The sequence below is a fragment of the Odocoileus virginianus genome, chromosome 28 (assembly GCF_023699985.2).
Source record: "Odocoileus virginianus isolate 20LAN1187 ecotype Illinois chromosome 28, Ovbor_1.2, whole genome shotgun sequence".
NCBI classification, from domain to species: Eukaryota; Metazoa; Chordata; class Mammalia; order Artiodactyla; family Cervidae; genus Odocoileus; species Odocoileus virginianus.
This window is the reverse complement of record NC_069701.1, coordinates 24,380,220-24,396,630: the sequence shown is the minus strand read 5'-3', so window position 1 is coordinate 24,396,630 and position 16,411 is coordinate 24,380,220. Positions and strand designations below refer to the sequence as shown.

General features: G+C 54.6%; 1 protein-coding gene across 2 annotated transcripts; it reads left to right on the top strand.

Moving 5' to 3' along the window:
• Nucleotides 1-1,126: 1,126 nt before the first annotated feature.
• Nucleotides 1,127-15,641, top strand: ROBO4 (roundabout guidance receptor 4). 2 transcript variants are annotated; one of them, XM_020894967.2, is made up of 18 exons: nt 1,127-1,243; nt 1,813-2,142; nt 2,329-2,486; nt 2,665-2,785; nt 3,297-3,424; nt 3,517-3,745; nt 3,999-4,111; nt 4,774-4,942; nt 5,085-5,270; nt 5,401-5,443; nt 7,783-7,907; nt 8,029-8,292; nt 12,264-12,371; nt 12,560-12,698; nt 12,832-13,077; nt 13,232-13,590; nt 14,639-14,845; nt 14,971-15,641. In XM_020894967.2, exons 1-18 carry the CDS (start codon nt 1,180-1,182, stop codon nt 14,976-14,978), a joined length of 2,997 nt encoding a protein of 998 aa, XP_020750626.2. In that variant the 5' UTR covers nt 1,127-1,179; the 3' UTR covers nt 14,979-15,641. The 2 variants fall into 2 exon arrangements, with proteins under 2 accessions (XP_020750626.2, XP_020750625.2); XM_020894966.2 differs by having other exon boundaries at nt 7,783-7,919.
• Nucleotides 15,642-16,411: the final 770 nt, after the last annotated feature.

The window sequence follows — 16,411 nt, the reverse complement described above, 5'->3', positions numbered from 1 at the left end:
CTCTAGGGAGGGGGTGGGGAGAAGTGGGGTGTGCGCTGACATTGCAGGCTCAGAAGCTAGAAGTCTGTCTGCTGTAAACACAATATTTCAGAACTGGAAAAACTATTTATTTTTTTGCCACACGCATGTGGGACCTTAATTTCCTAACCAGGGACCGAACCCTCACCCCTGCATTGGAAGGTGGATTCCCAACCACTGGACCACCGGGGAAGTCCCAGGGCTGGAAAAAGCTCTTAAAGGCCATTTACTCTAACCATCTTTCCAGGGCCTGAAAAATATCCCAGCCAAGGATGCTTGAATAGTTTCAGTGACGGGATGTGGATAAAAATAAATAAATCATAATATTAGCTAAGCTTTACTGATCACTTAGGAAGCATTAGGCACTGTACTAGGTTGATTCTATGCTTCATCTCTTCTCTTATTCCATCTCTCAAGGTAGGAACAATTATTGCTGTTGTTGTTATTATTTCCTCTTTATAAATAAGGAAACTGACTTTCAAGGATGAAGTCACTTGCCCAAGGTATCCCAGAAGTTTATCTGTCTGTCTCTGAGCTGACTAAGAGTGAACTGTAGGCATCTCCCAGACTGTCCCAGAGTCTCTTATCTTCCGGCTTACCACCCCACCTCTCCCTGGGAAATGGACATGAGACACTGCCCCCCACCCAGCTATCTTCCTCGTTGCTTTTCTCTACCCTTAGCCTCAGAATGCCCGTGCCCTGAGATTTCACCGCTGGGTTTTTAATCCACTCTAGCAGTGGGGTAGGGGTGAGGGGTGTCATCTGGAAAAAAAGGAATTGGGATTGGGGTTGAATGGTTCACTAGAGGCTTGGAATTAAAGGATCGAAACTCCTGGAGTTACGGTCAGGGTGAGGATTACCTCTAAGAAATCCCAGACTAGGGTTTGAGTTTAGAGTCACAGGTTATGACTAAAGGGTCAAGGTCATAGAGCCTCTCTCCTCTGGTCTCCTCCCAGTTCTCCAAGGCCCTGAAGGCCGGGCAGGAAGCATCGGTTTCCTCCAAGCTGCTTCCCTCCTGGGGCAGAGTCTCGGTCACAAACAACCACCACCAGCCGGCCCCGCCCCTCCTTCCCACCCCACTCCCCCCCACCCCCCCGCTGCTGTGAGCTCAGAGCAGTAGGACCAAGAGCTGCGGACCAGGTCAGAGCCCCGCAAGCAGCCATGGGCGCTGGAGGAGCGCGCCTCCTCGGGCTCCACTGGGCCCTGCCTCTTCTGCTCCTCATGGGTGAGTAGGACGGGTTCTCCCCGCTCCTAGCCCGCGCACCCCTGATCCGAGGCCTGGCGGAGGCGGGGGAGGCCCTTTCGCCTCTGTTTCCCTTTGGCAGTCGGGGTAGCAGAGACAATGGTGATGATGGTGGTGGTGCTGTTAAGTGCGAGAGAAACAGATCGAGGGCTCCACGGGCCCTCGCTGCGTGCCACGCGTGCACACTGGCCCTCTTGCCTCCCTCCCAGCATGTTATCTAGGAGCTTGTTTGGAAGTACTAGCAGGAGAGCACAGCTTATACTCTTGACCGAAGACCGGTCCTTCTCTATCGTGGACGGTCGTCCTCTTTGACTGATGGCATAGCTTCGGGCAGGACAGACGTGGAGTGGTGAGGGAAGAAGGGGACACCCTCCTGGCCAGCCAGATTAGCCGAATCAACCCTGGGGTGACAGATGTCATAACCAGATCGCCCTCATGTCCCCAGTATGTTATTTGGGAACTCGTTTTCAAGAAGAGGCAGATGAGACATGAGGGGTTTGGGGGGCCCTACTGGTAGTCAGACTGGGCCCTGCCTCCTTTTCTCTCCCCAGGTAGCATGGCCCAGGACTTCCCACCCCAGATCCTAGTCCATCCCGAGGACCAGCTGTTCCAGGGCCCCAACCCGGCCAAGATGAGCTGCCGGGCCTCAGGTCAGCCACCTCCCACCATCCGCTGGCTGCTGGATGGGCACCCCCTGAGCATGGTGCCCCCAGACGTTCACCACCTCCTCCCTGACGGAACCCTCCTGCTGCTGCGGCCCCCTCCCCGGGGACGTGCCCACGACGACCGCACCCGATCCACGGACCTGGGAGTCTACACCTGTGAGGCCAGCAACCGGCTGGGCACGGCAGTCAGCCGGGGCGCGCGGCTGTCCGTGGCTGGTGAGGCCTGGTGGGGAGACTGGGGAGGGGAGGGCTGGGTGCGGGCTGGTCCTAGATGGGAGACCTGGGAGGTGGGGCTGTGAAGAGTCAGCACAAGGCAGAGCCCAAAGGCAGGTGATACAGAGCAGGTTGGAAGTGCCAAGGTGGGACCCGGATGGAAGGGCCAACCCTCTGCCCTCCCCGCAGTCCTCCAGGAGGATTTCCAGGTCCAGCCTCGGGACACAGTGGCTGCAGTGGGCGAGCAGGTGCTTCTGCAGTGTGAGCCGCCCTGGGGCCACCCAGAGCCCACTGTCTCATGGTGGAAGGATGAGAAACCCCTGGCCCTGCAGCCAGGGCGGCACTCGGTGAGCCCCTTCCCAAACCTCATCCTGTCCGGGCCTCAACTGTGCACACCCAAGGGCCTGACCTGCTCCCCCCGCCCCCAGCCCCATGTCTCCTGCAGTAGTTGAGGAAGGGGCGGCCGTGAGGCCTTAGGCCTTCCTCCCCACGTGGGAGACTTCACAAGACACCTGGCCCTGACAGGTGTCCCAAGGCTCCCTGCTGATGGCAAGAGCAGAGAAGAGTGACGCGGGGGCCTACATGTGTATGGCCACCAACAGTGCGGGACGACGGAAGAGCCGGGTGGCCAGGGTGTCCATTCAGGGTAAGGGGAGGGCGGTCGGCTAAGCTCAGGGCCAAGGTGGGGGGCGCCAGTTAGGGTGGTGTGCTCTGGTTTCGGCTACTGTTAGGGGATGTGGGGGTTCGACCCGGGATATGGGTCAGAGTGGTGGAGACCTCATTTTGGGGTGGTTCCTCCATCCAAGGGCTTCCCTCATAGCTCAGTCAGCAAAGAATCTCCCTGCAGTGCAGGAGACCCAGGTTTGATCCCTGGATAGGGAAGATCCCCTGGAGAAGGGAAGGGCGACCCACTCCAGTGTTCTTGCCTGGAGAATCCCACGGACAGAGGAGCCCGGTGGGCTATAGTCCATGGAGTCACAAGAGTCGGATATGACAGCTGCTAAATCATCATCACCCTCCATCCGAGGACAGACATTGGAGAGCTCACGACCGGGGCAGTCTGGGAGTTCTGGCTCCTCTGTAGCCGAGGGATGCACCACTCTTCAATTTCTTCCCTCTTGACCTATGGGCCCATCCCCAATGTGTGCGCCCCACAGAGCCCCGGGACTACAAGGAGCCCCTGGAGCTTCTGGCTGTGCACATTCAGCTGGAAAATGTGACCCTGCTGAACCCAGACCCCAAGAAGGGCACCAAGCCTGGGCCAGCTGTATGGCTCAGCTGGAAGGTGAGGCCCGGGACCTGGGGGTGGAACAGTCACAGCTCCGGAAAGGGCTGCTCATGAGAGCCCTGAGTCCTCCCCTCCCCCCGTCTTCCCAGGTGAGCGGCCCCGCGGCACCTGCTCAGTCCTACACGGCCCTGTTCAGGACCCAGGCCGCCCCTGGGGGCCAGGGCGCCCCGTGGGCAGAGGCCCTGCTGGCTGGCTGGCAGAGCGCAGAGCTTGGAGGCCTCCACTGGGGCCAAGACTACGAGTTCAAAGTGAGACCGTCCTCCGGCCGCGCTCAAGGCCCTGACAGCAATGTGCTGCTCCTGAGGCTGCCTGAACAAGGTCAGGAACAGATGCTTCCAGAACCCAACAATATGCCCCCAGCCCCTTTCTGTCCCTCTGTAGTCAGGAGGAAGAGGAATAGTGGCTTCCACCCCTGGCCCCCTCTTGTCCGGCTCTGAAAGCAGAGCTGAGAGAAGCTCTCATTCTTGTCAGTATGGCTCGGACCTTATGACCCAGCCCTGCTCTTTTCTCTAGAAAGGGTTTCCCTAGGATTCCTTCAGCATTCCTTACCGCCTATCTCCCTCCCCACCAGTGCCCAGTGCCCCTCCCCAGGAGGTGACCCTAAAACCTGGCAACGGCAGTGTCCTTGTGAGCTGGGTCCCACCACCTGCTGAAAACCACAATGGCATCATCCGTGGCTACCAGGTACCCCCCACAAGCTGACGCACCACTCCCCAGTAGTGCCAAGACGTCCCTCTTCCCTGGCTCTGGGCACTAAGAAACAGTACCTGCCCAGCGAAGCAGGGACTCTACTGTTTGCCAGACACTGCCAAACGCTTACCTACATGATCTCATTTCCTCTCACAGCCCATGCTGGGTTGTGAACCCCAGTTTACAGACATGGAAAGTGAGGCTAGGCTCATGAGTGCGGGAAACAGGACAGGGACCAAACCAGGCTGTGACTGACTCTGAGTTTCTAAGGCAGGGGTGCCAGAGTGTGATTCTTGGACCAGCAACATCACCATCGTCTGAGAACTTGTTAGAATGCAGATCCTTCAGTCCGTTGATAGGCTTTGTGGGTCAGAATGTCAGAGATGGGCCTGGCCATCCAGATTTTAACAAACCCTCCAAGTGATCCTAAAGCACATTGATGTGTGTGCTTTCGTCCCTCTTCTGTCAGTCTAGAGAGAAGTCTCACCCACTTTGTAGGGAAGAAGGAAATAGGAAGTGTGGGTGCATGTGGGAGTGTCTCCAGGTAAACACCAGGAGAGGGTGGCCACATACCCAGTGTCTGATCTGCAGATGAAGGGGCTTAACTGCTGTGATGGTTTTGGAGGCGGGCAAGCTCACCTCTGTTTGTGTCTCAGGTCTGGAGCCTGGGCAACACCTCATTGCCCCCGGCCAACTGGACCGTGGTGGGTGAGCAGACCCAGCTGGAGATTGCCGCTCGCATGTCAGGTTCCTACTGCGTGCAAGTGGCTGCAGTCACTGGCGCGGGCGCTGGGCAGCCCAGCAGCCCTGTCTGCCTCCTATTAGGTGAGGACTGTGCCCTCTGGCCCCACCCAGACCCCATCCAGGCCCCCTTTCCACCATTCTCTCTCCCTGCTCATGCTCCCAGCTCCTCCCCCCTTGTCTACCCACCTTCATTGCCTCGTCCTGAGCTCAAATTCCCCTACAGAGCAGGCCATGGAGCGAGCTGCCCAGCAACCCAATGCGCACAGCCCATGGACCCTGGAGCAGCTGTGGGCAGCCTTGAAGCGGCCAGAGGTCATTGCCAGCGGGGGTGTCGTGCTGTGGCTGCTGCTGCTGGGCACGGCCGTGTGCATCCACCGCCGGCGCCGAGCTGGCGTGCACCTGGGCCCAGGTGAGAAGGTGATGGACTCGCAGGTGGACTGGCTGGCCTTCCCTGGGTCCAGCCAGGATGCAACAGGGCTTTGGGCCTCTAGCCAGGTGCTGGAGACTCTGGGCTGACCCTTCCTCCTGCCCTATCTTAGGTCTGTACAGGTACACCAGTGAGGATGCCATCTTAAAACACAGGTGAGACAGGAAAGGGGCGGAGGTGAGGGAGGGGCAGAGGGGCTGAGGGACAGGGAAGCTGAGACAGAGAACTGGCTGGAGCATTTGTCTCCCCTGCATGCGTGCATGCTGTGTCGCATGAGTCATGTCTGACTCCTTGCAACCCCATGGACTGTAGCCCACCAGGCACCTCTGTCCATGGGACTCTCCAGGCAAGAATACTGGAGTGGGTTGCCCTGCCCTCCTCTAGGGGACCTTCCCAACCCAGGGACTGAACCCACGATTCTTATATCTCCTGCATTGGCAGGTGGGTTCTCTACCACTAGCGCCACCTGGGAAGCCCCGTCTCCCCTACTGCCAGGCAATTTGTCATCCTAACACCTGAATCTCCCCTGAACTTCAAGTGAGAATTAATTTCTCTTTCATTAATGTCACTATCACACCATCTGACAGGTAAGTAACTGGCCCCACCCAGACTTCAGTGACCACCCAAGGTTACATGGCCAGTACCTGCCTTCTGAACCCCTAATCTGGTGTTCTTGTTACCGACCTCTCATTAATACTTACTGCACTCTCCTGCTGGATAGGGAATAAGTAGCATGGGAGGACCAGTCTGATTTCTAATTCTCTCTGTACATTCAGCATCTACCGAGCGGTACCTTTGAGTTCAGCAATCACCTATCCCCACTGAGGCATCTTTCTTTCACAATAATCCACCCACAGTTCCAGCAGAGGGCACTCTGTCCCTATGTGATTGCTTCTTACTTCTTGTTCTCAATAACCCAGCCGCCTGCGGGTATCCACCCATCTGCTCTGAGTGCGTTCGGTGGCCAGAGCAAGTCTCCAGTTATGAGACAAGACACTAGGAAACGTCCTTTTTTCTCCTATTGACTGAGTTTTTCACTAAACCATTTCATCTCTGCCCACCTTCTCCTGCTCTTTATCTCATTAGATTTCTTCTGAGAGATTTCACATTCCAGATCTGCATCCTTCAACAGGAGTATATCAAGCACCTCTTACGTGCCAGCTCTCAGGCTACCATCTTGCTGTCAGTTTCTCAGCCCAGAGCAAGGTTCCGTGCTGGCTGTTGCTGTGTTCTTGTGTTATCCTGTGCTCCCTGGCCTTTCTCTTCCAGCCACTTCCTGGGCTTAGCCTGCGCCTTCCTGAACTTTCTGTCTCCCCTGGGACGTCATCCTTTTCCTAAGGGAGATTCCATTCTGATCACCTTGTTCATTCATTTCTTGAGAAGGGTCACTGTCTGCCAGGAGAACACTCAGTCTAGCCGAGACAGGCACACGAGCATAAATGCAACCCAGAGCTGGGAGTACCAGCAGGGGGCTGGGTGGGGAACTACGGGAGGAAGGTCTCACATTTCCCCCAACTGCACGTGTAAAATAGCGAGCTGGTGGGAAGCTGCTATAAAGCACAGGGAGCTCAATGCAGCACTCCCTGGTGATCTAGATGGGGTGGGAGGGGGGTCAGGGGGAGGCAGGTCCAAGAGGGAGAGGATATTTGTCAGTATGTGGTTGATTCACTTCATTGTACAACAGTAACTAAAATAACATTGCGAAGCAATTATATTTAAAAAAAAAAAAACCAAAAAGTTAAAGCTGAAATAAAGGGGGAAGGCAAAGGGAATAGCAAGAAATAGCCTGCTATTTATAGGGAAAGACAAGCCTTTTGGTTGGGCTGGGGCCTCCAGTATAGGATGGGTCAGAGCAAAAGATAAAGCTGAGGAGCTGGAAGCTAGGCCAACGAGGGCCCTGTTAGCCACACTAGGCAGCTGGGCTCCATCTTGGTACATGGGGAGCCACAGAGGGTTTTAGGCAGAGAAGTGCTTTGGTCTGATCCCCACCGGCATGGCACCCCACTCAAAGGGAATCAGGCTAGAGACAGAGAAGCCAATATCCAGGCAGCAAACTCCTGCGTGGCTGGCTGAGTGATCTCTCACTTCTTCCTCTCATCTTACAGCATCAGCCTTGTAAGGAAGTCTTACTGTTAGAGGAACCAGGGCTTAGAGAGGCTAATAGACTGAGCTGACCCAGGGTTGCACAGCTAGGCAGCACCAGATCTGGCTCTCAACGTGCATTCTTTCTGTCTCAGCACACAGCCATCTGTCTGTGATACCTCCCAGCTCTGGGGCAACTTGGCCGTCCTTTGATCTCAGGATAAGAAAGGGGCACTGTGTTTGGGACAGAAGATCAGAGATCTTAAGGAGTCTGTGGGGGTACGAAAAGCAGTGAGAATAAAGCTGGTACCGCCATCTACTCTACCCCTTCTGCTGCCTGCTGAGCTCGAGGTCTTGACCAATCACGTTTTCCCTCCACCTGCTTCTCTGCCCTGCACCCCCCATTGTCCAGGATGGATCACAGCGACTCCCCCTGGCTGGCAGACACATGGCGCTCCACCTCTGGCTCTCGAGACCTCAGCAGCAGCAGCAGCCTCAGCAGTCGGCTGGGAGTGGACCCCCGGGACCCGCTAGAAGGTCGCTGCTCTTGTGAGCATGCCCCCCCAACCCAGGGGTGCGGGTAGGGGGCCTAGCAGTTGAGCGGGGGGTCGGGGGGAGGTGCATTCACCATAATCGCTCCTGTCATTTTTTACTGCAGTGATCTCCTGGGATCCCCGAAGCCCTGGGGTGCCCCTGCTTCCTGACACCAGCACTTTCTATGGCTCCCTCATCGCCGAGGGGCCTTCCAGCCCCCCAGCCCAGCCAAGCCCCCAGGCCCCAGCTGCCAGGCGGCTCACACCCCAGCTGGCCCAGCTCTCCAGCCCCTGGCCCAGTTCAGACAGCCTCTGTGGCCGCCGGGGTCTCTCTTCCCCACGCTTGTCTCTGGCCCCCGCAGAGGCCTGGAAGGCCAGAAAGAAGCAGGGTAAGGCTTCGAGGATGCACGCAGCCTGAATCGGGGTATGGGGGACAGGAGTCTCGGGGCCAGGTGTGGGCTGCCCTCCACCCAGTCTGTCCTGATGGACACCTATTACCGTGCACCCAGCCAGGAGTGTGGAGGAGCAAATGGCAACCCACTCCAGTATTCTTGCCTGGAGTATCCCATGGACAGAGGAGTCTGGCGGGCTATAGCCCGTGGGGTCGCAAGAGTCGGACATGACTTGGCGACTAAACCACCACCACCAGCAGCAGCCAGGAGTGTGCTGGCCTCAGTTTTTCTTTCTTTCGCTCCTTGGGTCTTCATTGAGCCATGCAGGATCTTCTTTCATTCATGCGGCATCTTTGCTTCTGTGCACGGACTCTCTCTCTCTTGTTGTGGGGTAGGAGCTTCAGTAGTTGCAGCCAGCAGGCTTGGTTGCTCCGAGGCATGTGGGATCCTACCTCCCCAACCAGGGATCGAACCCATGGCCCCTGCATTGCAGACAGATTCTTAACCACTGGACCACCAGGGAAGCCCCAGGCCTCAGATTTTCTTTACACGGGGGCGGGGGGGGGGGGGGGGGGCTCTTCTTTGTTTCTCACACCAGCAGTGAGCCCTGTTTCTGCAGTCAGCCCAATTCAGCAAACACTGAATAAGCACCAGTAGGGGTAGGAGAGGGGAACACAGTGATACTAAACACAATCCTTGCTCTCTACTAGCTCCAAGTCTAATGAAAGTGCATGACCAGCACATGGGTAATTCTAGAACCTGAAGGAGAGTGACCAGTGCTAGCAGGAAACCTCAGGCTCACATAACCTCTGTACTGTGTATTGTGTACATATGCGCTATGCACAATGTATGGGTCCTGCCCAGGTACCAACTCCCAGCTTGCTTCACAGAGAATGAGCATTTCCTTTCTGTCAATTTCTCTCCTAACTTTCGACTACCTGTTTTGACTTTTCAGAGAGAAATACGTATAGTCTCTATTTCTTTAGCAACTACTATTTGTTAGGTGCTTTACTCATGTTTGTTAGCTCATTGAATCCTCACAGTATATTGGCAAGGTGTTTATTTCTCTAATTTTACAGATAAGGAAAGAGGATCAGAATGGGGTAGCTTGTTTAAAACCCTACGTCCATGAGCTGCAGATCTCAAATTTGAAACCAGAATCGTCTGCTTCCAAAAGTTACTTTGAATCTCTCTGGGAGCACCCCTGGGAAACTCTGTTCTCTCGATGACTCTGTTTCTCCACTTCTGAACATTGACTTCACGCTCTGCCATCTCCATGAGCCTCCTGTACTGATTAGTTAAGATTTATAAACATTCAGCAGCCAGTTTTGTTAAGTGAATATAATCCAACTTTTATCAAGATAAAGATGGATTTAGAGTAATTAAGGGCTTGGCCAATATCCAGAATTTTATGACTCTAAATATTAGCAAAGCTGGCATCCTTTCCAGCTTTGCCTCAGAGCTATTGCATTAGAAATCCTCTGTGATCATGAAATACCAGCTAAAAAGAGGTTGCATAAATCTCATTTAAAAAGTAGCTTTTTCATGGATAACCACACTGATTTGAATACAATGTATGTCCCACTTGAAAACATTAATGCTACCCGGAAAAGAGGAGCAATTTTCTACGGTCAGTTGTTAAGAAAGTTTCCCGTTCTGAGACGAAGTTTTCTAATCTCACTTAGAGATTCAGGTCCTCATCACACCCCCTTTCTCCCTCATCTGGCTCCACGCCATCACTGCTCCAGGATGGGGTGAGCATAGTAATTCCTCTGGGCTGGTGGGCAACAGCAACAGCCACAAGATCTCAACCAGAGGGACTTTCCTTGTGGTCCAACAGTTAAGACTCCACACTTCCACTGCAGGGGTCACAGGTTCAATCCCTGGTTAGGAAGCTACGATCTCACAGGCCATGCAGTACAGCCTGATAATGAAAAAAGAAAAAATCTCATCCAGAGGCATGGAGCTCCTCTATGGCTATCATCTAGTCCAAAAGTCTGCTGATTCTTTGTCTTCGAACTCTGGCAGTCTCTCTCAGTGCCCCCACCTTGAGCTGCTTATTTCTTTTTCTTATTATCTGAGCCTAGTTGGATTTTTTTACCTCTGTACTAATACTCTGACAACAGCTGTCTCATCCATTAAATCAGATTCTTAGTTCACTTTGCCGATACATATATTAAATATCCTCATTAAATAATTCACTCAAATATCTATCGCAATTCAGGTGTACCCAACAAGATTCCACCTCACTTTGATAACATTAATGTATAGTTTAATTCCCTCCAGTACTCTTGCCTGGAAAATCCCATGGACGGAGGAGCCTGGTAGGCTGCAGTCCATGGGGTCGCTAGGAGTCGGACACGACTGAGCGACTTCACTTCATAGTTTAATTCAAATAATATTGACACTAAATTCAAGTAATTCCAAGCAAGGTGGAAAGCAGGTTTCTTTTTTGGTTACCAAAAATCCTTTAGAAGAAATAAAGTGAACTGGGATAAATACAGTCTTTTCCCTTCCCCTTCCACATAAATCAACAGCAATAGCATGTGCCCCCACTTCTGAGCCTAGGCAAGAAGCCAGGCCCAAGACAAGACAAAGCTGGTGAGAGTGGGGGTTGGAGCTCTCAAAGCTGGCCTCCAGGACTCCTTGGGTCATACGACAATTAAAGGAAATGAGTAAAAGCTAAACCAGCCAAAGTACAAAAGGAAACTCTAGTGGAGGAAGTCTAGCCATTGTGTGGGTTTTCAACCAGTGGCTTAGAAGGTCCAGCCACTGTACATGGGTTTCTAGGACCCAGATGGATCCTTGATGAATGCCTTGTCCTCACTCTGAACCTGCCCATCGTGGCCCCCACACCTTTTATATTAGGTTGACGAGACAGCTCTGCATCGAGAGTCCTGCCTGGTCTCTGCTCCCCTTTCCTAACTGGGCTTTGGGCTTTTGATTGTGTGGCATTAACCTGAAGGTTATTTCTTTTCTCCTTTGATTGATGTTCTCTTATTCCAGGTCTTGGGGAAATCCCTTCCCTTTATTACTCTGTTTCTCTTCTGGCTTAAACTTAGATCCATTTTGGTTTTGGCCTGACCAAGTCATTGCACACAGCTCGGCCTTTTGTTGTCACGATTTACTCAGAGCCCTGTCTCCTAAGTGGCCAGATGGGCCTGATGGTAGCTGCCATCTCATACATGATTCTTCTCACTTTGTGTTTACAGCTGCATCTCTAATGTCATCCATCCATTCACTCATTCACTCAATACATCTTGACTATCCACAGGCAAGGCGTTGCCCACCTGGGTGAAACCAACCCTTCTTCCTACTCTAAAGTTCCTCTTTCCATCAGCTGACTCTCTCTCATCATACCTGGCTGGTGTGGGGCTCCCATCTCTTGTCTTCCTCATTATTTTTAAAATATTTTTAAAAAATTATTTATTTATTTGCCACTGGGTCCTAGCTGCAACACGTGGGATCTTTTATTATAGTTGAAGCCAGCTCTTAGTTGCAGCATGTGGGATCTAGTTCCCTGACCAGGGATCAAGCATGGGCCCCTTGCATAGGGAGTACAGAGTCTTAGCCTCTGGACCACCAGGGAAATCCCAAGAGGTTGTTTTTAAAATTATTTATTAGATGCCAGCAACTTTCCAATCTCTTTTCAATTGCTTGGTAAAACCATGCTTTGAAGTGGCTGCTTACAAATGAAACAGGCTCAGGAAGGTTGATGCGTTTATCTGAGGTCACACTGCTAATACACGGTGGAGCTGGACTATGAATCAGGTGATTTAACTCCAAGTCTAGTGCTCCTTCACTGTTATATCACAGCTGCCTGGATGGAGGGAAATTCTTCTCTCTTCTTTCTGGATTCAGAGAAAAGCTTAAGTGGATGATCAGGCTGAAGACAGAGCCTGTGGCTGGGATCTGAAGGCCCACCTGGACTGGCCGCCAGCCCACAAACAAAATTCTATGTTTTGCAGAGTTGCACCAGGCCAACAGCTCCCCACTGCTCCGGGTCAGCCACCCTGCGGAGCTCTGGGCCTGCGAGGTGAGCAACAGAGGCTCCAAGAACTTTCCCCAAAGCCCAGGTGAGTGGAGGGCCCTGGGAGGCGAATGAGGGAGTGAGGCGCGGTGTGGGGCCCGCCAGCCCCTCCATCTGGCTTCTCCTGCCCCTGAGGAGGCTGGCTCGGTGGACAGGACGCTGCGCGGACAGGCAAGCTGCGGCCTGGGGGCTGTGAGGGTTCCGCGATCTCACGCCCAGGCTCTTGTTCCCCAGGAGCTGTGCCCCGTGCCCTGGTGGCCTGGCGGGCGCTGGGGCCACAGCTCCTCAGCTCCTCCAGTGAACTGATGGCTCGCCCTTTGCCCCCGGTACCACTCGCTCCCCGTGGGCCCCCCACCCAGAGTCAACAGACCCAGTAAGAGGGCCTGGGGTCGGGAAGCAGGGCGGGGCACTGGGGATGCGGGAGGTGCTTGCTGGGCGGGGCTGGGGGAGGGGTGGCAGGGACCGGAAGAACTGCGCTAACCATCCCGCTGTCTTACCCCAAACAGGCGCTCGGCGGAGCCCCCAGCCCCCACCTCCCCTCCACCGCCAGCAGCCCCCATCCCCGCCCTCATTCCCTCCGGTGCCCTCCGCCCTTCCAGCCTCCAGGCCTCCTCCCTCTCTGGTCCCAGCCCAGCGTCCAGCCGCCTGTCCAGCTCGTCGCTGTCGTCCCTGGGGGAGGATCAGGACAGCGTGCTGACCCCTGAGGAGGTGGCCCTGTGCCTGGAGCTCAGTGAGGGTGAGGAGACCCCCAGGTGAGTGGCCGGAGGGGAGCCAGAGGACACAGATACGCGGGAGACAGAGGCGGGCTCACCTCTCCCGCCTCCACCTCCACACTGGACTGTTTCTGCCCCTCCACGCCCTGCCCCCGCCCAACAGCACGCCATCTCCCCTTTGACCGCTTCCTAGGAACAGCGTCTCTCCGATGCCAAGGGCGCCCTCCCCTCCCATCACCTATGGCTACATCAGCGTCCCCACGGCCTCGGACCTCGCGGACATGGGCAGGCCTGGAGGAGGAGTGGGGTCCGAGGTGAGGGGCTTGCTGTGCCCACCTCGGCCCTGCCTCACCCCCACCCCCAGCGAGGGCTCCTTGGCCAACGGCTGGGGCTCAGCCTCAGAGGACAACGGCCCCAGCGCCAGAGCCAGCCTGGTCAGCTCCTCTGACGGCTCCTTCCTCGCTGACGCCCACTTCGCCCGGGCCCTGGCCGTGGCAGCGGACAGCTTTGGCTTTGGTCTGGAGCCCAGGGAGGCAGACTGCGTCTTCACGGGTACGTGAGATCACTGTTTCAACTCCCACCCCCCGGGAGGGGACACAGCTTCTCCCCAACCGAGAGTCAAGCATCCTCACCATCGTCACTGTGTCCCAGCCCCCATGGAAAGCACCTTACATATGTTCAGCATTAGCAGCAGCTCTCTGAGGAATATTCTTTATCATTCTTTTCCAAATGAGGGAGCTGTAAGTCCCATAGATTTATTAACTTGCCCAAGATCACCCAGAACAAGGATAAACTGTGCAAGTTAAAAGCCCAGAGGCAGGGACTTCCCTGGTGGTCAAGTGGCTAAGACTCCATAATCCCTATGCAGGGGGCCCAAGTTCAAAACCTGGTCAGGGAACTAGATCCCGTATCCCAACACTAAGATCTGGCGCAGACAAATAAATAAATATTTTTTAAAAAAGGCCCAGAGGCAGCCAATTATATGGTCCATTCTGCTACCTCCAGGACCTTCCTCTTACCAAATGTGGGGTGCAGGAAAGGTTGCCCTCCCCAGCCCAGTAACAGATTCATCCACTGTGGGAAGTTCTCTTCTGTCTCTTACATCCCCCTGAGCTGTCAAAGCCTTCTTCCTCTGCCATCTATGGCCAGATGAGGCAAGATTGGGCTTCCTGTTTCGTGTCTCTAGCATTCCCGAGTCAACGGCAGGTAGTGAGGGCTCCTCCAGCCCCTTCGGTGTTCCCTTTCTTGGACATATATCCCCAAGACCTAGTTTTCAAACCTTAACTCTACATTCTTCCCCCTAAAAAAGCAGTCAGGATTGTGGCGAACGGGAGAGCAGGAATTACCTAGGACAGAAAGCCAAGGCCAAGCTGGGAAGAGGGAATTCAAGCTGTTCTCTCAATGAGATCAATGAACATCTTCCTCTCCTTGGGGTGAAGGACCCTGGGGATGTGGCCACTGGGTTGATGGACTGAGTGGGACTGGGTTACGTCTACGGTCGGGTGTATGCCTGAAGCAGCCCCACGCCTTCTGCCCTAAACTGGTCCCCAAGGGTGAAGCCCAACCCTCCACAGACATCTATCTCTACCTTCCCTAACAGATGCTTCATCCCCTCCCTCGCCCCGGGATGACCTCTCCCTGACTTCTACCCTTTCCCTGACCCCGTGGGAGTGGAGGTCAGACTGGTTGGAGGACATTGAGAAAAATCCCACCCAGTGGCTGGGAAGGGGGCTGCCTCCCTGGCCACCTGAATCTCGGCTCTCTTCCCAGAAAAGTCAGCTCAGCTCTCCTGTGCCCAAAGCTGGCGGTAAGTGTCTGGTTGGCTGATGACCGGAGGGGTTTTGTTGCGGTTGGGGGCAGCCAAGAGGGGTCCAGAAAGAGCGATTAGGAACAGGAGGGGGGATAACTCCACCCTCCTTCAACTTCTCCTAGACTCCTGAACTGACCGCCTGACCGCCAAGATGAGAACCAGCCCTTCCTCTCCCATCAGCCACTGGCCGGGGCTGTGGACTGCGGGTCTTGGCTTCACTGCAGCTGGGGGGGTCCACCTTGTCTGGCCTCTGGCATTCTCCCTCCCAGATGGTGGGAACAAACGAAAGCAAAACAAAATAAGAACAGAGCGGACCTGCAGCCTCCAGAAGTAAAATGTCAGCTCCACCTGGCTTGCAGCCCTTGCCTTTCCCCCTGCTCCATCCATGCCCACAGTCAGGTCATTTTGGCCTGAGAGGCAGCCCTAAATCCTGTGTGTTCCCTGCCCCACCCCTGCCTGGGTCACAGGAAGTGGGGGACCCGGACGTCTTCCTGGAGGACAGCGCTGGCTCATGGGAAGGGACTGCGGAGGAGGGAGTGTCTCGGGGCCTCCTCTCAGCCTTTTCCAGTCCATTCCTGGCTCGCCCCAACCACCAACCACACTGTGAAGGGACACAAAGAGGAGCTCCACTGAGGCAGTGAGGCCCGACCTTGGCACCAGGGCAAAGGGCTCAAGATGGATCGAGGGAGGAAGCTGAAGTGGGACAAACGTGGGACGAATGCACCCTCCTGATACTGTTGTCACTACGAGTTGTCACTGAGGGATTTGATACCATAAAGCTGTGATGACTTGAGTTCTGTGAGATCACTCCGTGAAGCACCATATCCTGCAGAGGGCACCTGGGTTAGGACAGCATCAGGCATTCACTGATCCTCCGGTGTTACTCTTTCTGTTCTGTTATCAAGGGGAGAATTACCTGCATCTTTCAGATTTTAATTAGAATCCAGAAAAGGCCGCGATGGGGGTGTTTCTGGGTTCTGCAGGTCTTAGCAACTTGTCCCGTGAAGACGATTTCTGCTCTCACCAATCCCAGCCCCCAAGACCAGTCCTAGATAGTTTCTTAAAATGAAGTAGCTCCATTTCACGAAAGGTAGGAACCACCTGTCGTGGTTGGCTGGTGGGCACCCTTCAGACAAAGAACAGGACAGAGAAGTGGAAGAGGAGCAGGACCTGCAGAGCCTGAGCCACAGAAAACCACCGCAGGCCAGGCAGGGCTTTATCCTCCTCACTTGGCAGGGAAGGTCGGGGGCAGGATCCACACACTGCGAGGATACTACTCAGCATGACCAGGGTTGTGATCTCAGGATGAGGACTCAGTGCCCTGCCGGATACACATCCGTTCCACTCTGCCTGCTTTTCCTTTTTAGGATTTTGTTTTAGTTTCCTGGTCAAACCCCTCTTGAAAACATGCCAACTTCATATGCCAGAGCAAATGAGAAAAAGAGATTTGTACGCACTTTGGTCAAAGTGGCAGAGAAGGTCAGAGCCTGGGGTTGGGGCTCAGTCGTCATTCCCTGAGAGCCCTGGGCAGTCACTGAGCAATACCCAGGTCTACACAGTGAG